Here is a 22,793-nt window from a genome sequence, read left to right on the forward strand (position 1 = left end):
CATAGAGAACTCAAAGAAACAACCACATAAGCACCAAATCACATAGAATCTAGAGATCTTAGCTTAGATAAGCCATGGTCATGCACTCACCTCTTTGCAGGAAGTTTCTGACCAATAAGGACGAATCCCTCACTCCTAGCAAGCTTCTAGCACCTTCCCAGCCTCCAATCTCTCAAGAACAGCCAAGAAATCTCCCAATCTCACTCACAATCTCAAGAACACTTGTTTTCTCTCTTTTCCTCTTTTTCAAACAAAAACGGCGACCACAACCTCTGGAACACGACCTAGGTCGTTTCCTTCCTTTAAAGACCCGGTTCAATGGTTTCCTTAAACCAAACCGAACCAAATCGATTAAAAACTCATTCTGATCGAACCGAAAAATAAGTGGTGTCGACCGACACCCCCTTGGTGTCGATCGACACCCATCCCCAAAAACCAATTTTTGGTTTGCGGATGTTACACATTTACTAATAAATAAATAATATTTGATAGATCTACTTTAAACAATTTTCCTACAATTTATTTAATTTGTTTTTCATCCTTTAAAGTGAACAAACACACACAATTTTATAATAATAATAAAATATCATAATAAAAACCATATCTTGGATGAAAAATGAAATAGTTTAAATACATAATAATGATTATGCCTTTATGTAATTTTATAAATCTTAATACACGTTTTAAAACCATATATTTTCTTTCATTAATTGAGTAGGCTATAAAGTTAGTCAGTTCCACTAAAATCACATTAAATTATGATAAATTACATAATTTTTTATTAAATAAAAACGAATTAAACATAAATAAATTTTTCAAATAGTAAAAATAATACTATGACTTTGTATTAGTAATAATGTTATTATTCAAATTTTAACCCAAAAATTATCAATTCTAAAATTTAGAATGGGTTAATGAGTTTTAGAATGGAAGTAAGATTTTAATGCATGGTGGAATAAAAAATAATAATTTATGTAATTGTATTTATAAAATTCTAAACATAAAAAAAATTGAACAAACCTTGCACCGAGTCCCATACGTACTCGTCTTTGTAGAGACATGCATCAAAAAAGAACAGCCCTTCTTCCCTCGGAAGAGGCCCAGGACGCTCACCGTCGTTTCCTGATAACAGAAGAGGATGGCGAAGGTGGAATCTATATATACTGAGGACTTCGCCGGCCGTCAGAAATCGTCGGGTCGATCGCTGGATGACGTGCCTCACCGCGATTTCTCGGCAATCTTGGAGATTCGCTATTGTTACCAAATCCTAATTGCTTGCGTGATAACTTTTTCTTATTTTACAAAAAAAACCTCAGCTTTTTTTTTGCTTTAGTGATTCTCTCCTATAAACTTTTTTTAACCAGCAAATGTTGTATTTATAATATGGATGAAACAGCGAATTGTTTTGACAAAGATTGTATTAACCGACCTTTATTTATTTTTTTTTTTGTTGCTCGACCTTATTTATTATTATTATTATTTTTTTTTAATATGTTGTAACTACCGACTTTTTCAAGTATCTTAAGTTTGAAATTTGTTGATAATATAATACAAATCATCAAATTTTTTTTTTTTTTTTTTTGTCTAATATGTTATAATAACCTACTTTTTCACTAGCCAGTATATTTTTAAGTTTGTAATTTGTTGACAATATAATACAAATCATCAATTTTTTTTAAAAAAAATTTTCCGTTTTTAAAGTTTATACGATCATCAAAACCACACTACACACCAAGTGGTCGTCGACCTTATTAACTAACGCGTCGACCATACGAAAAATCCCTTGCGAGATTCGACATTGATGAGGATCGATGTAACCTTCCCTTTCCTCCTTCAACTTTACAGATTTTTGATACAAACAAATCCACAATCGCACAACAAACCAGTAGAATCAAATAACAATTGATTGAGTATTCATGAAACACTGAATCAATAAGCCAGCTCCCAAAATGGGAGAAACCCAGCAAGTATCTTTTTAGAGAGTTTTACAAATTTTCTGATAAGATTCAACGATGAAAAAATGAAAATGAAACAATCACACAGTTTTAATGTTTCTCTCAACGGCCTCATAGCCGCATAATCTCGACCCTCCACGTGTAGCGCTTGAGATAAGCCACTTTTATTTGATTTATTTGATTTCTTCTCACGTGCCACCCACACGTACGGTTCTGTATCACAACTTCCCCTCCTAACAGAACCTTGACCTCAAGGTTTCAAACACCAAACTCCGGAAACTTCTTCTGAAGGTCAAACAAAAACTCCCAAGTAGCCTCCTCCAATGGTTCCCCAACCCACTTCACCAAAACCTTAGTAGCTGCTCGTCCTTGGCGGTTCACCATCTTGCGTTCCACAATCAACTCAGGTTCCTTAACAAACACCTCCGGCATTACGGTTGGTAACTAAGTAGACGTATGAACATTACCAACAAGAACACGCAACTGTGAAACATGAAAGACCGGATGGACGAAAGAAGAGGATGGCAGTTCCAGCTTGTAAGCCACAGCTCCAACCTTGTCAAGAATCTTATAGGGACCATAATACCTAGGGGAGAGCTTCTGATTCGCCCTAGAGACCACTGACTTCTGACGATAAGGCTGCAATTTAACATACACATAATCTCCAATCGCAAACACCCTCTCCGTACGGTGCTGATCAGCAAATTGTTTCATCCTGTGCTGGGCTCGGAGCAAATGGAACTTCAGAAACTGCAACATGTTTTCCCTCTCTTGCAACGAACGAGCAACCACAGCTACTTTACTTTCACCAGGAAGATACGGAAGATGAACAGGGGGTGCTCGACCATACACCGCTTCAAATGGTGTCATAGTGGTAGAAGTATGGTAATTGGTATTATACCAATACTCAGCCAAAGCCAGCCACTTACACCACAAATGCGGATGAGCATGACACATACAACGCAAGTAATTCTCGAGACACCTGTTGACCACTTCAGTCTGGCCATCGCTTTGAGGATGATAAGCACTTGACATCTTCAAGGAAACACCCTGCAACGTGAAAAACTCTTTCCAAAACTCACTGGTGAATACCGCATCCCTATCACTCACAATCGATGTTGGGCAACCATGAAGTTTGAAAACGTTATCCAAATAAGCCTGAGCAACTGACAAAGCACTATATGGGTGTGACAATGCAATAAAATGGGCAGCTTTGCTCAAACGGTCGACTACCACCATAATAACCGTCTTGCCAGCTGAATCCGGCAAACCGTCAATGAAGTCCATTGACACATCACTCCAAATAACCTCCGGAATGGGTAAAGGTTGAAGCAGTCCGGGAGAAGCTGCATTATCACTTTTACACTGTTGACAAACAACACAGCCCCGAATGAAAGCTTGGATGTCCTTCACCATCCTCGCCAATAGAACAACCCCTTTACTCGCTGATGAGTCACCTCTCGACCTGAATGACCACCAACTCCGGAACAATGTAGCCACTCCAGTATCGTCTTCTTCAAAGACACAACAGCTGGAATCACAATCTTATTTTTACGTCTCAGTATGTTCTGACTCCATGAGTAATGCTTCTTTGAATCTGGTTTCTGCTCCAACAACTTGATAATGTCCTGAATATCTTTATCTACAGCATATCCTGCTTGAATGTCTCGCATTAAATCACATTCTACAGTCGACATTGCCATATTCAACACTTCTGACCCCTCCACGCGAGACAAGGCATCCGCAACAATGTTCTCCTTACCTTGTCTGTATTGGATCTCATAATCAAACTCTAATAACTTGGGAAGCCATTGCTGCTGAATTGGTGTGTTTAACCGCTGCTCTAACAGATACTTCAAGCTTCGCTGGTCAGTCTTGATAACAAAATGCTTTGATAACAGGTAATGTCGCCATTTCCGGACTGCAAATATGACCGCCAAAAGCTCTTTTTCGTAGATTGAGAGATGAAGCTGCCTCCCTTTCAGTTGTCTACTTATAAACGCCAATGGATGACCATCCTGCATAAGCACGGCGCCAATTCCCTGACCACATGCATCAGTCTCCACCACAAACGGCTTATCAAATAAGGGTAATGCCAGAACCGGAGCTTGACACAACGCAACCTTAAGATCCTGAAATGCACACTGTGCCTTTTCATTCCAGTCAAATGCATCATGTTTTGTTAAAGCATGCAATGGAGCCGCAATAACACCGAAACCCCTGATAAACCTCCGATAATAACCCGCAAGCCCCAAAAAACCTCGCACTTGCTTCACAGTACTAGGCGTAGGCCAATCCATTACTGCTTGTATCTTCGCTGGGTCAGTAGCAATACCTTCCTTGCTAATGAAATGACCAAGATACTCCACCCTAGTCACCGCAAAAGCACATTTGCTCATCTTAGCAAACAATTTGTGTGACCTCATAACTTCAAAAACACTCTGGAGATGCTTCATATGTTCTTCAATGGATGAACTGTAAATTAGAATATCATCAAAGAAAACAAGGACAAATTTCCTCAGAAATGCCTTGAATACCGAGTTCATCAAGCTCTGAAAAGTAGCGGGTGCGTTTGTGAGGCCAAAAGGCATCACCAAATACTCATAGTGTCCACTATGAGTTTTGAACGCTGTCTTATGAATGTCTGATGGTGTCATACGCACTTGATGATAACCCGCATGTAAGTCGATCTTGGAATACACCGTAGATCCACCAAGCTCATCCATGAGGTCCTCAATGAGAGGGATCGGAAATCTATCCTTCACCGTCATACCGTTGAGCTCTCTGTAGTCAACACATAGACGCCACGTCCCATCCTTCTTCTTAACCAAAACCACAGGTGAAGCATATGGGCTTGAACTGATCTGAATGGTGCCACCAGTTAACATCTCTTCCACAATTTTGTCAATCTCATTCTTCTGATGTAACGCATAACAATATGGTCGTTGGTTAACTGGATTAGAACCTTCCATCAACTTGATTCTGTGATCATGACTATCCCTGAACGGGGGCAGTTCAGTTGGCTCAGCAAACACATCTGGAAACTCATGGACAATGTCCCCCACAATTGTCTCTTCTTTAGTGTCGCAAGACATAGCACTAAGTGTACAAGCAGTAAGCTCTTCTCCTGCCTTGGTTTCTTGCACACAAACCATCGCGAATTGGGCCTGTTCCTCCTGCAACTTCTTCAATTTTTGTGCCTTGACGTCTCGAACTGACCCCTTTTTGATGCCATTCAGTAACACCCGTTGCTTGTTGTACTTGAACCTCATCTCCAAATTCAAGAAATCCCAGTTAATGATGCCCAACGTCTCTAGCCATTGAATCCCAAGCACCATATCAATTCCCTGAAGTGGTATAAGCAAGACATCTGATTGAAACTGAGTTGAGTTGAGCTTCCACTTGAAGTTCTTGACCGTTCCCTCCACTCTCAGTTTCCTACCATCAGCCACAGACACTCGAGTGAGACCAGCAGATTCTACCACACACCCCAACCGTGCTGCTACTCGCGGATCCACAAAATTGTGAGTCGAACCTGAATCCACCAACATAAAAATGATCTTCTTCTCACAAGTTCCTTTCACCCTCATGGTTTTGTAGTCCGAAATACCTGAAACTGCATTGACTGAAATACGTGGCATATTGGTTTCATCTTCTTCTCCCAACTCCTCCAACGCATCTTCAAATTCTTCCTCGACATCCATGCGAAATAACTGAGTCTTTTTATGGACTAAGTAATGTTCTGGGGTATACTTCTCATCACAGAAATAACAAAGGTCTTTAGCTCTCCTTTCACTCATTTCTTGTTGAGATAGCTTTTTAGCTGGATTCCCCTGTGCTTTGAACGAGTTCTTCCTCCCTGATCAGCTTTAACTTCCATTTCGCTACTACCTTTGCTAACCATGCTCTGTTTAGGAGACCAAGCTGTATGAGGAGGCTTCTTTGGGTGTGCCTTTTCGTACAACCTGCCTAACAAGAAGCAATGGCGCACCGTCATTGGCTGGAACATCCTCACGTGCATCTGTGTGTCCAACCGTAATCCTGCTAAAAACACGCTCACCAAATATGCTTCTGATAGATTCAGCCTTATCTTAATCAGAGTGAACTTTTGGTGATAATCCACAATTCCATCAGTTTCTTGTAGTTGCTTGAGCTCAGCCATCAGATCATCACAAACATCTTCAAACTGTTCCTTTAACAACATCACATAACTCCTCCAATCATATAAAACTTCCAATCCAATCCCAGTTTGTATGAACGAGTGATGCCAAGCCGCTGCGTGTCCATCAAAATGAATTGCAGCTGTTTTCACTTTCATATCATTCGGAGTGAAATCAATTCCAAAAAATTCCTCAGCCTTAAACAACCATTCTTTAATCCGCGATCCATCAAAACGAGGAAAGTCGATTTTTCCCAACCTAGTAACCCCACCATAGTAATACTGAGCCTCATTTCTTACATGTTCAGATCGAACATCTCTCCTCGCTTCCCTGAGCCCAGATCCTTCAGCTACGGTTGGAGAAAACACCGATCCTTCTGGTTTCGCTTTCGGAGAAACCTCCGGCGAGATCTGTACCGATTTCCCCTTGACCGACGCATCCAACGCTGGTTGAGTTGTCACACGCCTCAGCAGCTCGTACAGCTCCGTAAAACGTTGTAGAGTCTCCTGATGCTGTTCGTCAACCCTAGCTTCCAACCTCGACATTCTCTCTTCCAACAAATCATCCTCCGTCTCCGGAACCACCGTTTCTGCCTTCATCGCATCACCAGCTTGAGATCTAGTACCCACCATCTTGATCCGAGAATCGTCTTTGCTCTGATACCTTTGATACAAACAAATCCACAATCGCACAACAAACCAGTAGAATCAAATAACAATTGATTGAGTATTCATGAAACACTGAATCAATAAGCCAGCTCCCAAAATGGGAGAAACCCAGCAAGTATCTTTTTAGAGAGTTTTACAAATTTTCTGATAAGATTCAACGATGAAAAAATGAAAATGAAACAATCACACAGTTTTAATGTTTCTCTCAACGGCCTCATAGCCGCATAATCTCGACCCTCCACGTGTAGCGCTTGAGATAAGCCACTTTTATTTGATTTCTTCTCACGTGCCACCCACACGTACGGTTCTGTATCAATTTTCTTGTTCCTTTCATGTATTCGCTTGTATTGTTTTCGTAGTCTACAAGGTTTCTCTAGTCTTAGATCACAATCCGATCTAAAAACCTCTCTTAAACCCCTTAGTACGCTTTGAACTTTTGAGCTACTTAAAGATTTAATTGCTACATGTGTTTTTGGGGAAAATAAATTGACTGATACAATAACAAAAATTGTAAAACAAAAAAAATCTTGGATTATGATCTTTACTAAGCTGTGGAAGATAGCAATTTGTTTAGAAAACACAAACTGCAATTTTTCGTTAATCAATGGTGCCTCGTTGTTCGGTTGCATTACATGAAGTAGACAACACAAAGGGGGTATATTGACAACATATCCAATCTAAATCTCCAACGGATGTTGTGGGAAGAGAGAGGAGGACCAATCTTCAAAGTTGGTTAGCCTTTTCTTTTTAATCTATTCGGCGGGTCTCATTCTTTCCATGGTCACTTGAGTGCGTCTGCGTTTAGCTCCATCGTCCCCTAAACGCAGTCCAACACATAAATCCCCATCGCAGCCACCACCATTCGTAAGGCTGACAACAATATCCTCCCTAACAGCCTCAGGCCAAGCAGAAGCGGAACATTGACCACTGAAGGTCGGCATGAACTGGTGTTCCACACTAGGAGTACCTCCTTTTGTTTCCATTCTCTCTTCAAGATCAATATGTTGGACTTGAAGAGGTCCTAATGATGCCTCTAACTTCTCTTCTGGGCTTCTCTTCTCTTTCTTGAGATTCACATACGGAGGTGATGAGTCTGAAACCATTGAGCTCATCCCCGTTGTTGAGGCTGCTCGTTGTTCCCGCACAGCCGCTGAACAAATACAACAACAATTCGGTTCTTTTACATGCTCAAGTCCTTGAAAAAGTAAAAGAAAAGGATCAAGGAATCATTACCCTTTAACCCTTCATCAGTGGTGATGAGATCAAGCTGTAGATGTGTAAGAAGCCTGCCCAGATCTACACCAGTGGTCCAGCTCTCTGGACACTCCCCTACCTTCAGTTTCAGCCTCCCACGGCTTCCAGTGCCTCCCCATATGATCCCAATGGGCCTTGCGATCTCCTCTCCTTTCATCACTATGAGACTTCCACTGTCTCCCTCAAGGTCAAACGGACTGCGATGGTTCTCCCCAACAACAAGAAAATCAGTGAGGAAGCAGACTCCTTTCTCATCATTGTACTCCAGTGCGTAAGCCAGCACTGTTCCTGTAGTCAAGCCAGAGCTTCTCCCGACTTTCACCACCTGTTTACCCACTAAACTGCCAACTGGAGACTGCAGCTCTATGGCTTTCACTTCTCCAATCTCTCCAACTCCACCTTTGACAGATGTCGTTACTCGTGACAAGTCATAGTCGTCTGCAAAGGGGATGAATGCACCGTCTGCTCTCACAAACGTCTCTGCAAAATAAGGTAAAGTTATTGCGAGGAAGTTGCTGCTTCTTTGATGCTAAAACTCAAAAAACTATGATGTTTCTAAACCTGGATTGGTGCCAGCAAAAATGCCAAACCAGAGATCGTCAGTGATGAAGGAAGTAGCTCTCTCGACTGCTCCAAGGTAGACACCAGGGCCGAGGGCTGGAGGGAGAGGATGAAACATCTTCTGGCTCGGGTAGTCTAAGTTAACAGCAACATGGCGGTTAGTCACAAATCCAACTTGTCTACCTCCGGTCTGACTCCTCACTATTGCCCCCAAAGTCCCACAAGTCTCTTGGCTTGCCACCTGATTGAGGTTAGCAGCAAGACAATCACAAAGTTATGGACTTTTCAATCGTTTCCACAACACCAGATTACAATGAGTGATTATACCTGAGAGCCTGATCCAATGAAAGGATCAGACCCTTGGAGATGATCAACAATGTCAGTGGTAAATGTCTGTTTAGGAGTGGGCTGATGATCAGGTTCTCCAAAATAAGAAAACTCCACCACATCCACATCACACCATATCCCTCCTGCTCCCTGATTCAAACCCCAAAAGTCACAAATTCACAAACCACACAACTTCCATTCCAATACCAACAAAACTTTTGAAATTCAATGTTGTACCTCAAGAGCAGTAGGAAGACACTGAAGAGGGCTAAGCCATTGCTTATGCACTTTCCGAGACACAAACACAATAATCGCCGGGATATCAGTAAGAACCCCTCTCCGGATCCTAAACCCTATAGCAGTTCCAAGACTGTAACAACGCAAGATCTTACTGTGGAAGGCTCTAATAGTCATGAGCTCGAGCAAAGTGGTGGCTCGTGGCCCTTTAGGCTCTGTAGAGGCTGGTAAAGGAGAAACCTCATCATCATCATCATCATCATCCTCCTCCTTCTGCAAGTTTGAGAAATAGTTAGCTCTTTCCTCCGCAGCGTTGCTCAGCCTGCTTGAAGTCGGCCAAGAGAAGTAAGACGCCGCCGTGAACTCGCAGTGTTGACCGGTTGACCCATACTGATGCATTCTAAACACCGGAGTAATCACAAAAAAATCACGCCTATTTTATATTCGGGTTAATGGGTAATCACATCTACACAAGTAATCAGAGAAACTAAGGAAGACTAATTCCAAAAAAATTGATCCGAGAGACGAACACTAAGACTACCACATACTAACCGGAGAAAATATGGTTTCTTGAATTCTCACGATAAGTTACTCAATACCCAAAACTCGGTTTCGAAGGATGTGCGATGATGTCTCTGCAACTGCGGAAATCGTAGTTGAAGCAGTAAACGAACCGCGGCCATAAGTGTTCCTCTGTTTAGTTCAATGGCACATGAACAGAGTAAAGTTAAGAGCTTTTCTATTTTTTTAAGCTTAANAAAAAAAAAAAAAAAAAAAAAAAAAAAAAAAAAAAAAAAAAAAAAAAATCAAAACTTCTATCTTTATGGGTAAAGTTTTCGAAAGTTTGCAACTTTTTCTTTGTAGGAACTTAAAAATAAAGCACTTTTGTTTTGGATGTGATTTAATTATGGGTTAGTGCTTTCATGTCAGAAACCTTAAAGATTTTCTGGTTCTGATTTAGACATCTTTGTTTATGGCAACTTTATGTTTCATTAGCTTTGAACCTCATTTTGGGCCATTGTGTATATTTGCTGATTTCTTTGCACTTCTAAAACATGTAAGTGTAACCCAAGAAAACAAATCTTCGAGTAATTAAGAATAGACAGGTTCGTTATCAAAATCTTTATTGTTTTGACGAAACTTACCACAAAGTAATGGTTTAATTTGTTTGTACGACGAGTATGTGCCATAATTTGGATTTTGGAAATGTGACGCACAGCAAAAAACGTATAAACAACACACTTTGGTAAGATGTCTTGTTATTTCACCAACAGAAGTCACTAACCTGTCACCTGTTGGTAATCTTTACATTTCAAGGGAAAAGAACAAGGATTTAAAGTTTTAATACGGAAAAACGATAAGCAAGTGGAAACCTCCAAATCAAGGTGAGAGATAGAGATGGGCAAAGTCATCTAGAGACTCCAATATGTGACTCTGGTCTCCGTTTTCGAGCATCCACAGAAGATGGTCGAACAAAACGACCTCACATTTCACAGTGATTATACAACTTCCATCTTCATTATCGTCTTCTTCGTATCTCTGTTGCTTCTCTACGAGGGCGTTGAGCAGAGGGTGATTCAGGTGTTGCTTACTGATCAAGTAAGGTTTCTCCGTACGTCCAACCAACACTGTCTGGTACAAGGACGGTGTAGGGCCTTGGTCGACGTCATGGAGATGGTCTTGGTTATCTCTCCTGGCCGATTGGGATCTGAGACTTGTGTAAGAAAATGAACGTCCAAATTGTGTGGACACGCTCTTGCATCTCCTTAGCATCATCATCAACCTCATCCTCTTCATCATTGTATCTATTAGAGCTCTCCTTTATCTCTCCCTCTCTCAATCTCTCTTTTTATTTTGCTGTTTCAAGAAGATACTTGAAACATACTCACAAAGAGAGAAAAGAGTATTAAAAGAGGAGCGAGAGAAGGTTAGGTGCTACGTCTCTCAATTCTTAACCATTTAATTTATAATGAGGGTTTGTGACTAATTTTTTTTCACTTAAGTCATAAGCTTGAAGATTACTTTTCTCGTTCAGGTACATGTACAACCAAAATAGTATCATTATCATTATTATTTCTGTACGGTTTTCATCTTATCCACCAAATTATATACTTGCACACAAAGAAATTGCATGTGTTGGCATTGCAATTTAGAGAGAACGTGTCAAGCAAAGAGAAACGAAGAACAAGATATAAAAGCCAGCACGAAACTCCGGAAAGGGACACGTCGAACCTGTCTCCTTTTATATACGACATCTCGTCTCATGTGTCCCACTCGTGATACCTAAAAATCTAAAAATGGCAAAGAACAAGGACGATATAGAGTACGCAACGGCTCAAGCAAAGCTATCGGAAGATGAACCAATTCGTGTAAGCTACAAACACGGGACACCATTAGAGGGAGGCAAGATTGCAGAGTCCGAGCCTGTAGAGCTGTTCTCAAGTGCTCAAAGGATCGAACAGGGCAAAGGCCAGTCAGTCTCTGGCGGCCAAACACAGATGCAACGTGACGTCAAAGATGTCCCCGGAACACGAACAGATGATAGTCGCCGTTGAACCAACAGTGTAGTTATATGGGTTTGTTATGTTCGAGATCTTTAGACATATGATGTTCTCTAAATAAAAACAGACTTAAGCATGTTCTTAAAGTTGAATCTCTAACCTCAAACAAACTTGTCAAATTGCTCAGAAACAAAACTATGTTTAGCCAGCACTGCATCTAGAATATAAAGGAATGAACCAAGTTATGAAATACAGGGACTGAGATAGTTCAAAAGCTTAAAAGCAAAAGATCACAAAAGGTTCAAAATACTGATTCGATAAACTGCTGCTTCAAAGTCAAGAAACTAGATAAAGGTAGGATTACATAATAGAGATAGATTTAGAGACAAGTCCCTTGATTGAACTACTTAGATCGCTGTCTCATCTTTCGGCGCTTCCTCTTTAGTCTCCTCATACGCTTCTTCTTCCACTGTCCAAGATAATGTTCAATAACAAATTAATACACCACAAGCAATGACAGTATCATCAAGACTAAGAATTCCTAATAATGATCAAAAGCTTCTACAAACTTGTATGAACAATAACATAACCAAGTTGATATTATGGAACAAAATCATCACTCATCTAAGTAGATCGCATTGGAATCGATAAGCAAAGCAAAAACCAGAGATTACCAATTTATTTCAAACCTACTTTTGCGTCTAACAACTCAGTAACCAATTCAATAACGTAGGAAGTTAGATTTGCTCTAAATATGTAAAAGAACCAATTCAATAGAGAGTAAAAAAATGACAATGAGATCTATAGAGCAGCAATATCATACAAATAAACAATCTGTAAATCGAAGAATCTAAGAAACATCACAGAGGAAATGATCAAACCTTGGCTCTCATCTTGCAATCGTCGTTTCGTTCGCCGTCTTTCTCTCCACTTTACGGAAGAGAAGAGTCTCCCAAATATATAGCTAGGGTTTCCCCACTTACTCAAAATTTGATAAGGCCGTGATATTTTTTTAATGGGCCTAAAAACTTAAGGCCCATGTAACGGACTTGAGATTATTGGATTAAGTTGTTAGTAAAGGAGATTAAAGAAAAAGAACAAAGAAGAAGAAAAAGTACATAGATGATGTATATAGTACAGCGAGATTGTGAGAGAGAATAAGACAATAGAAAACAAAAGTGCTGCTTCTTCTTCTTACCCATCAACACATACTTCCAATTTTGACTTTAACAGTGATGCAAACTCATATATGTCCTCATTATTGTTGCCCATTGCAATCGCACATATAGTATGTACATAAATTCATACTTGATTTTTGTATGTTTGCTGCTTTCTGTGCTCTTTTTTTTATAAAAGTAAGTAAAATAGTACACTATTAAATTATACTTATGTCGCATTTGGTTCACTGTAACGAACAGCTAAGAACACAGCTCAAGCTGCCCTCTCTTTTTTCTGCAGCCAATATGTATGTCCCCTTGTTCCATTCACATTCACCTTCACTTAATGCCAATTCAACTATAGAAGAGAGAAGAGAGAGGAGATAGAGTGAGAGAGATGTTCCATGCTCATAAACACATATATAATATGGTCAAACGAGAGGGACTACCACCAACATGATTTATTGCAATGGTATTATTACCATTTTCTGCATTATAGCATCCTAGCTGTGTCTTTTATCACACTATCTACACTATAGCAATTGTTGCCAAATTAGGAATTTAGGATAAGGACGTGCATTGTATCAATTTGTATAGAGTGGGTGTTTGTCGTCACGAGCATTATTAATGTGTAACATAACATTTTCAATTCTGTTTGCATAATTGTGATTTATATATTTATACATTACATATACATATACACTATTGTCGATTCTTTTCTACAATCGAATTCATTGTTCTTATTATATGCCTTCTTATATTATTAACTCACACATGCAACAAAATCCGAGAGTTAAAAGTTTCATGACTGAACAAGCCTGCCTAGCATAAACAACAAGACGTAGGTTTATAGGGTTTTTCAAATTAGTTTTATCTGTGGATTATTTTGTCCTATGAAATGTGAAGACTTATGACATGTTAATAATGTCCATTTGACGTACTAAACTCGGTTATCTATTCCTAACTAATTCCTCCTTTCTTGTCGGCCTTTCCTGCTAAGGCCACTTGTCGTGGCTCGTTATCCCGGTATAAACAATAAATATGAATGTGGAAATATATATAGAAAGAACAAAGAGACATATGAATAAAAGCATCATGAGAATCAAATAAGAGATAGAGAATCTATCAGAGGGCGCAAGACTGGGAAGCATCACGTTCTCTTCTTCATTTTCCCCACCTCTTACTCTAACTTTTCTATCCTTATAAGTTATATTATTTTACTTTTAATTTGTTAAATATATTATTTATTTTTCAAAAGTGTTTTTTACCACTATTTTTTTTTTCCTTTTTACACATTTGTCTCAGGATTCAAATGAATCAGCTAGTATATTTGTTCTAGTTGATTTAAAATCTACATGTTCTGCTAGAATGTCTTATTGATCGAGTAATCCCAAAAATGCTACAAGCCTACAAGAACCCCATATGAAATAGGTTTAGTTACAGCACATATATATATATATATATGTATATAGAAGAAAAAAAATTCCTACTTCTGTCGGGTTTTTTTAGGCTTTATTAAGTTGTATAGATGATTCATTAGTTCTAATTTTATATTTGTTTTATGTTTACAAGTTTATAATACATAACAACAATATATTTATGTAAGTAAACTATAAAAAAATCTATAAAATCGATCAGTGTTAGTGTGTTACTTTTTAACTCGTTAAAGCATAAATATCTAGCCAATTCAATTATTCTACACCATTTGGATTGAAGGCGACTCGTTAGAGAAAACATCCCTTGAAATTCGTGAGTAAATTGTAGTAATATGTGGTTGAAAAACTTTAACGAAAAAAAATTTAATTTAAATATGTGGTTCAGTGATTGAAAAAAGAAAAATGTAGTAATCAGTGTCTAACACTGTTTTTATATGTTGTACGTCCCAAATCCAAATAATTGGCAAGAGGACGATGGGTCCTCATAAATTCGAGACCGGTCAAAAAGACCACCGCAGATTTTGTTTTTGGACTCTGTTTTGTTTTATAGCATACTGAAAATTAAATCAAGAACTTAACAAAATAATAAAGGGATACAGCAAATTTCATGCTTTAGCTATGTAATCTTTTATCATTATCTTTTATGTTTACAATCTCGGTTGAAAGTTTGAATCAAAATCTTTCTAAAAACATTTCTACATATTAAGTAATTACTACTAGACTTGTTATATGGTTAGTTTGTCACCAACCAATAACAAAACTTGACACAAATTTATATGAGTATTTATTTTTTGAAATACTGACACTGAATGGTGCATCAAACAAAACAACTCTAAAAACTTATATATCAAACACAACTTATAAGTCATATAAATATGAGGTTATTTAGAAAATGTTTACATAGTTGTGCAAAAAAACTCTTTATAAGATGTAAAAAAAAGCCAACCACTCTGTAAACATATCGTAGGTTAAAAAAAAGTTTGAGAAATATAACTTGTTGTCGATGTATTAGTTTAGCCAACAAATGATAAACATAAACTTGTTCTTTTATGTGATGTGTGTGTCTAACTGTAAATGGATTTATATTATTGTGGTCACTAAATTGAGGTGAGGACGAAGGAATAATCCAACGGACGGGATTGAAAACACAGTGTTCGAGAACGACCAGCAACTTTTATTTGTGATGTAGTCTTTCTATTTATTTATGCATGTACGTAAAATATTTTGAAAAGATAAATTATTGGAGCCAAATTCATTTTACTCGAGAAAATTACTGACATCTTTCTTCACGCTTTAAATCATTCACCATTTTACCCTTCAGTTTGTTTTTAATTTTGGTTTCTTCTTTTTGGTTTAAATTTTATGATTTCATAACTTTAACCAGAAATACAATGTTGTTTTCTTTTCTTCATACTTCATAAACAAATTCAGTTATTACTATTATTATCCAATCAAAGCTTGAAGTCACATATCTACACGATTTATAAATAGAGATCTCTAGTAATTCTTAATCTGAGCCAACAAGAAAAAGCTGTCTCTTTATCCTTAAATTATTACACTAATTAAGTTGACACTGATTAAAATAATTAAACCGGTGTAGTAGATGAACTAACTAAGCCAGTAAGCCGATACGGAGAGGATTTGCATTTTGGATTGTGTCTCTCTATTAACATGCAAAATCATTACTTATTAATTGTGTAAAAAACTATAGTATATAGCAAAAGAGAAACAAAAGCTGTCGCTCTCTAAAGTGTAAATACAAAATTAATTTGATGATAAAGTACACTGTGCTAATGAGTCAAAAACTTGTTTATATTATCTAAGCATGTGGTTAATATCTTTCGGAATCGATCTCTGAACATGGGAAGCACTTCTCACTCTCGCTACAGTAATTAATGTGACTGACTCACTTTGGGTATCGAACAACCCGCTCTACGTAGAAGAGCCTCAACATCAAAACAAAAAAAAATTCAAATACTTCACCTTATTTACATTCTGACCCCAAATATAATCTCATCTAACGAAACAGCCCCAATAACAAAACTAATAAAGCCGGTACAATTAGAATTCGGTTCGGTTCTTACAGTTCACTGGTCGGTTCAAGTCTGGTTCGATTTGTACGGTTCTTCGTGTTGATGCTCTGTAACTGTGCTCTGTTTCCAGACGACGAATACGAAGACGATGACGAGGAAGAAGAAGAAGAAGAAGAAGAAGAAGAAGAAGAAGAAGCGAAAAGCTGGCCGAAGAAGAGACCTGACTTAGGTCCGCTACGGAGAGAAGAGACAGGAACATTGAGAACAGGAGTGATTCTGACATTAGCAGAGTGAGATCTCGGCATGCCATGGTGAAGCTTCATCCTTGGTCCTCCGGTGAAGTTACCGGGACTACTTGAGCTTCTCTCTAGTCCATGAAACACGATCTTCCCTGAAGCATTGAGTCTTGGACTATCAGCCGTTACAGTCATTCCCCTTGACTCGATACTACTCTCTGTCGATTCATCAGCCTGTGTGTGACGTCTTGGCTTCCTCGGTTGGTTCGGGTTACGTAAGTGGTGGTGGTGGTGGGCACGTGACCGAGCGAAGGGGTTTGGTGTTCCGGGTTTGTTGTTGTCAAGATCTAGAGATAGTCTTGGAAGGTCGTCGAGCTCGTGACCGGAGGAAGAAGACGACGAGAGTGAGAGACGTGAGGAGGAGATCGACGTTGACGATGACTCCAAGACGTCTGAGTCTTTTCCTAACGGCGGAGGAGACGGTGGTTGAGCGGTGGATTTGGAACCTCGGTTGAGAAAATGTCTAAACGATGCCGTTTTCGGGTTTGGAGAAGAAGAAGACAAACGTGACGATGAAGACGAAGCTGACGCTTCTTCTTGCGTTTTAGCGAGTCTCTTAAGACCTAGAAGCTCACGCCATCTCACAGTGCAACGAGGAGCTCTTGGAGAGAAGAGATAAGGATCAGCGACTCCGGTTGAGATCTCCATCTCTATTCTTCGGCATGGTTTCACAGTTGTGTTAACCGCCGACGTTGTTATTATAGCCATAGGCTTCTCTTCCGAATTAGTCACGCCGGAAAACTTAAGCGGGACTAGCTTCCCGTCGGAGAAAAGCTCGTCGGCGGACAGCATTGTGACGGGATCTTCGAGAAGAAACTCAAAGTCGTCCGCAAGATCTTCCATCTGCGGATCCAACGGTTGAGATTCACGGGTCAATGACATTTTGGAGGAACTCGTCCAAGAGTGACTCGCCGAAGTACCAACATTTTTAACGCAACCCGACGCCATTTACCGTCGATATCGAGAGAGACAGAGAGAGAGAAAGAAAAAATAGTTTTATTTTTTTATTTTTTTGGCGGTCTCTTCTCTTTAGGGTTTGTAGAGAAGTGGCAATGACAGAGACAAGCAATTTATACAGCTCAGCTTTAGATTCTCACGTCTAAACACAGACACGTGTTTTTTATAACTTCATTCACTCGCTTTTGGGTAAAGATTCGGGTCGGGTTTGAATTTAACCAAACAAAACAAATTGTTTGGTTATATTATTTCATCCTTGTATGGAAACGATATTGAATGTTAGATATTTTGCAAAGATACTGAACTCTTTCAAGATGAAAATTTAGGGAAATATTCGATTCATTTTAGATTTTTCCTCGTATATATGAGAAACATATACTACTTGATCAGTCCATTGGTATATGTATGGTCAATTCGAATACCACGTACAGTACAATCGAGTCTATTCATAAGTACACGCGCGTTTAAAATATGTTACATCTGGTAAGGAATTTTTATTATTTTTAAAAATATCAAATAAAATTATTGTAACTTATAGACTCGAGACTCTGTTTCTATGGATTTTTTTAGATGGAATGATGAATATTTTGTCAATTATACTTCGGAATTTCCAATTTTACAAGTTAATATCTGTGTCTAACATATTGGAGCATTTTGTATGGACTGTTGTACCTCACACTCACACGGTCACACCCACATTCTCCAAAAGATTTATGTTACATCCAATCCAATAGAATAGACAAATTTCATTCAAAAAGGTACATTAAACGAAAACGAAATGGATTATTATTTTTGTCTTTCCTTCAGAATAAAATGAAAAGCATGGATTGAAATTTAGGCAAGTCAAAGATTATAATTTTTGTTTTATCTCCCATAATTAAGTTGGCACGATAGGTTCATCGCTTCCATAGATTTACCGATTCACCTCAACTTAATTACAAATGACAGCACCAGATAACTCAATGTCGTAAAGTTTTGGCCCATAACGAAACGTGACTTTAGTCGTAAAACTATAAATGGTCCGACTCGATATTACTTCTGTGTACTTTTGCTTGTTCAGACAAATATTTACTGTTTTTGTGGCAACACGAATCATATCGTACATCATTTTAATATTCAATGCTCAGAACAAAAACAGCTATGGAATTAAAGATGCCAAAAACAACCATGGAATTAATATGGCCTGTTGATTTACAGTACACTGTGTCTCTTTTATTTTCACACAGCCAAAAACAAAAAAAAATCTCGATACTATATTACAAACAAGAAAATCTGTAAACTTGAAGGAGGAAAAGGGAAGGTTACATCCATATTATATTACTTCGGTACGATGGCTGTTTCATCCATATTATAAATACAACTTTTGCTGGTAAAAAAAAGTTTACGGGAGAGAATCACTAAGCGAAACAAAGTTGAGGGTTGTTTTGTAAAATAAGAAAAATTTATCGCACAAGCAATTAGGGTTTGGTAACAATGGTGAATCTCCAAGATTGCCGAGAAATCGCGGTGAGGAACGTCATCCAGCAATCGACCCGACGATATATAGGTTCCACCTTCACCATCCTCTTTCGTTAGGGCTGTTCAATTTCTTTTTTTTTAGAATTTTATAAATACAATTACATAATTTTTTTACTCCATCATGTATTAAAATCTTACTTCCATTCTAACACTCATTAACCCATTCTAAATTTTGGAATTGATCATTTTTGGGTCAAAATTTGAATAATAACATTATTACTAATACAAAGTTATAGTATCATTTTTACTATTTGAAAATTTTATTTATGTTACTTAATTCGTTTTTATTATTTATTATTTAATAAAAAATTATGTAATTTATCATAATTTAATAGAATTTTAGTGGAACTGACTAATTTTATAGCCTACTTAATTAATGGAAGAAAATATTATATGGTTTTAAAACGTGTATTAAGGTTTATAAAATTACATAAAGACATAATCATAATTATGTATTTAAACTATTTTATTTCTCATCCAAGATATGGTTTTTATTATGATATTTTTATTATTATAAAATAGTGTGTGTTTTTCACTTTAAAGGATGAAAAAAAAATTAAATAAAATGTAGGAAAATTGTGTAAAGTAGATGTATCAAATATTAGTTATTTATTAGTAAATGTTATAGAATATTAGATTTTGTATCATATATATATATCTAATTTTGTTTGACAAAAGAACTTAAGATATAAAAGTGGATTTAAAAATATATGTCAATTGTACCAACATTGATTAGAAAAGAATAATTATTTGGAATTGAAAATGATATAAATTTGTTTTTAAAAAATAAAATAAAAATAAAGAATGACAGTTGTCACTAAAAAAGAATGCCAAATATCACAATGTGAGTAAAAGTTAGAAAAATACTTCTCATATCATATAAGATTGAGCATAAAATATGGCCTTTGAATGGCCGAATGGGTGTATATTTTTTCAGCTAAAAAATATTTTTCCTATATTTTCGGTGTGAAATCTTTCAAAACTTGATCGGAAGATATAATGAATTTTTAGCCTTAGAAGAAAAATCAAACTGAAAGCTACATCATTTTGGGACATATCATTTTATTTTGGCATTTAATACAAAATAGTGGTTAGAAAAAGAAAAATTATGTTAACAGTATAGAGTTACATGGAGGATTACAGCGTATATTGAAGTTGACTTTATTGCTTGTTAGCTAATTATTTATACCACCGCTCCTCTTTCCTCTTGTGCTCAAAACTCCTGAGTCCTGAATTCCTCTACATCTCCCTCTCTCTATCATCAGATGATAAAAAACACTATTATAGCTAAGCAAATTTTCAGATATATGGAAATGGAGAATAAAGAAGAGAAGAAGGGCAGTATAAGTATGGTTGAGGCCAACTTACCTCCTGGGTTTAGATTCCATCCGAGAGACGACGAGCTCGTTTGCGACTACTTAATGAGAAGAACCGTTCGCAGCCTCTATCAACCAGTTGTCTTGATCGACGTCGATCTCAACAAGTGCGAGCCTTGGAATATTCCTCGTAAGTACTTTTGTGTGGTTCATCTATCTCTTTTACTCGTGGATTCAAATTAAATGATCCAGAATGTTGTTATATGTGTCTACAAATATCTTATGACTCATCACTCATGTAGATTAAACCATTCGATTGTTTCTTCTATATAATAGAGTACAAGATGATCACCACTTGTCCATAAAAAACCAAATCATCCTAATCATGCAGACGTGTTGGATGCCTACTGGATGCTTGGTAATTAGGAACCTGGTTTGGTTTAAGATATGATGCGGATAGAAATCATTTGGTTATTATTGAATATGTCATTATAAGAAAAAGAGAATTCACTTTATACTATTTCAAAAAATTCAACGCCACTAACAGAAAATAACATTCAAGGCCTGACTTGTTATCAATATTTAAGTTCGATAGTACATAAAAAGAAGGTCATTTTCAGAAACGGCGAGAGTGGGAAGGAAAGAATGGTATTTTTACAGCCAAAAAGATCGGAAATACGCAACGGGCCAAAGAACAAACCGGGCTACGGCCATCGGTTATTGGAAAGCAACCGGGAAAGATAGAGTAATCCAAAGAAATGGTAGCATTGTTGGTATGAGAAAGACACTTGTGTTTTACCAAGGTCGAGCCCCTAAAGGTCGTAAAACCGACTGGGTCATGCACGAGTTTCGGCTCCAAGGTTCACTTCTTCATCACCCTCCTAATTCTCTTAAGGTATTATTCCCTCCTTTTAGTCTCTTTCTTGTTTCAGAAATTTTAAATAACGTTTTGGATAATCAAAATTATCATTTGTAGTGAAACCGAGCTACGTAGTATATATACTACATCAATTATATTTTTGCTCATAAATTATATACTCTTTCTTAGATGTTGTGAGGCTCATGTGATCATGATATACACTCGGAGGTTCAATTTTTATCGTATAGTATGTGATTTTGGATATAAATAACAATAACAAATTTAAGCATGAATTAAGGAAACGGCCAGAGAGATGTCACAATCATATTATCCCATGACTTAAGGCAAAGGTTTTGACTTTTATCTTTGTATCTTTGTTTCACATTCAACCTGAATGTTAAATGTTTATTAAGGGTTTTTGCTGACGATTCTAAAAAAGATTTATTTGTAGCTAATCTAAGATGATATATCTTTGACTTGGCACACATATCTGCTCTTAACCATAATTTTGACAAATTTGCTTTGTTGGGACAAATTAAAACAGGAAGAGTGGGTATTGTGTAGAGTTTTCCACAAGAACAGCAGCATAACTGAAAGTGACGGCAACACAAGAAGCTGCTTATCTCATGAAAGAAATTCTGCATTGATGGACTCTTACATCATTTTTGATCATCACAACATCATCAGCAATCAGAACGTACCCTGCTTCTCCAATGTATCACAAAACCAAACCAACCAATCGGGTTTAATCTCCAAGAGCTCCAACCCGTTGTATAATGCTTCCTCGGATCAACTGGTTCTCCGAGCCTATTTAAGTCAGCTCCCTAAAAATGTTGAAAATCGCAGAGTTACGGAGAAGGAAGCTCGGAGAGCCAATTGAGCCCCATCACAAGCCACACATGGAATTACTAATTATGTGGTTTAGGCTTACGAGAATCTGTATAACTATGTACAAGAATCATATCATATTCATGATTAGAAACATTTATTCACCCCTCTTGTGTAAACTTTTATACCATTATGATTTATGGATCATTCATAGTACACACACATTGACATATATATACGAATAAAATGAACATAGCTAAAAAGAGAAGTCATCGAAAGACATTGCTGTTAATATTAGTAATCCAATCTTAAAAAATCTTATAGAACACAAGAGAAAAAATTAATGAAATTTTACGTTATAATTATCTTTAATAACCTTGTACGTTATGATTTGAAATGTGTAAAGTTAATAAGAGTTGTTCATCGCGGTTACTGTTGAGGCTATGCATCTTCGTACCGTTACGGAAGTCCAAAAAAGGGCAAGTCGTCGTCTGTAGACAAAATTACTAAAGTAGTCTTATCATTCTCGAATGAATAGGGGAAAAAATCTTTGGTAATTTACCCCTCGATGAAACGCATACCATAATAAGTAATTTCCACTTGGCTTTTTTTTTTGTTGTTGTATACGTGATTGACTTTGTGGATGAGAGAGAGAGATAAAAAAAAAATTCAAAGGCTTCGGTCTGAATATTTTGATTGGGTAAAAAAAAGAAGCTCCGGTTGTTGTGTT

At 37.5% G+C, this 22,793-nt stretch overlaps 4 protein-coding genes, 1 long non-coding RNA gene and 1 pseudogene across 7 annotated transcripts; 2 read left to right on the forward strand and 4 right to left on the reverse strand.

Annotated features, from left to right (window-relative positions):
- Positions 7,334-10,397, reverse strand: LOC104745520. Of its 3 annotated transcripts, none has more exons than XM_010466778.1 (7): positions 10,308-10,397; positions 9,715-9,855; positions 9,163-9,562; positions 8,926-9,075; positions 8,599-8,839; positions 8,017-8,517; positions 7,334-7,933 (listed from the first exon to the last, which is right to left on the reverse strand). In XM_010466778.1, exons 3-7 carry the CDS (start codon positions 9,559-9,561, stop codon positions 7,536-7,538), a joined length of 1,689 nt encoding a protein of 562 aa, XP_010465080.1. In that variant the 5' UTR covers position 9,562; positions 9,715-9,855; positions 10,308-10,397; the 3' UTR covers positions 7,334-7,535. The 3 variants fall into 3 exon arrangements, with proteins under 3 accessions (XP_010465080.1, XP_010465081.1, XP_010465082.1); XM_010466779.1 differs by having other exon boundaries at positions 9,163-9,628; XM_010466780.1 differs by having other exon boundaries at positions 9,762-9,855; positions 10,308-10,391.
- LOC104745519 lies at positions 10,347-11,128 on the reverse strand. Its single transcript, XM_010466777.2, has 2 exons — positions 10,536-11,128; positions 10,347-10,454 (listed from the first exon to the last, which is right to left on the reverse strand). The coding sequence occupies exon 1, from the start codon at positions 10,960-10,962 to the stop codon at positions 10,543-10,545; it is 420 nt and encodes a 139-aa protein (XP_010465079.1). The 5' UTR covers positions 10,963-11,128; the 3' UTR covers positions 10,347-10,454; positions 10,536-10,542.
- LOC109129071 lies at positions 11,411-11,815 on the forward strand. The gene has a single exon (XM_019236661.1). It carries the CDS (start codon positions 11,460-11,462, stop codon positions 11,715-11,717), a length of 258 nt encoding a protein of 85 aa, XP_019092206.1. The 5' UTR covers positions 11,411-11,459; the 3' UTR covers positions 11,718-11,815.
- LOC109129074 lies at positions 11,889-12,651 on the reverse strand. Its single transcript, XR_002035382.1, has 2 exons — positions 12,545-12,651; positions 11,889-12,132 (listed from the first exon to the last, which is right to left on the reverse strand). It is a non-coding gene; the product is annotated as an uncharacterized LOC109129074 (long non-coding RNA).
- LOC104745521 (serine/arginine repetitive matrix protein 2-like) lies at positions 16,051-17,732 on the reverse strand. The gene has a single exon (XM_010466781.1). The coding sequence runs from the start codon at positions 17,531-17,533 to the stop codon at positions 16,337-16,339; it is 1,197 nt and encodes a 398-aa protein (XP_010465083.1). The 5' UTR covers positions 17,534-17,732; the 3' UTR covers positions 16,051-16,336.
- LOC104745522 lies at positions 20,303-22,227 on the forward strand (annotated as a pseudogene).

This window comes from Camelina sativa, chromosome 15 (genome assembly GCF_000633955.1).
Source record: "Camelina sativa cultivar DH55 chromosome 15, Cs, whole genome shotgun sequence".
Lineage (NCBI taxonomy): Eukaryota > Viridiplantae > Streptophyta > Magnoliopsida > Brassicales > Brassicaceae > Camelina > Camelina sativa.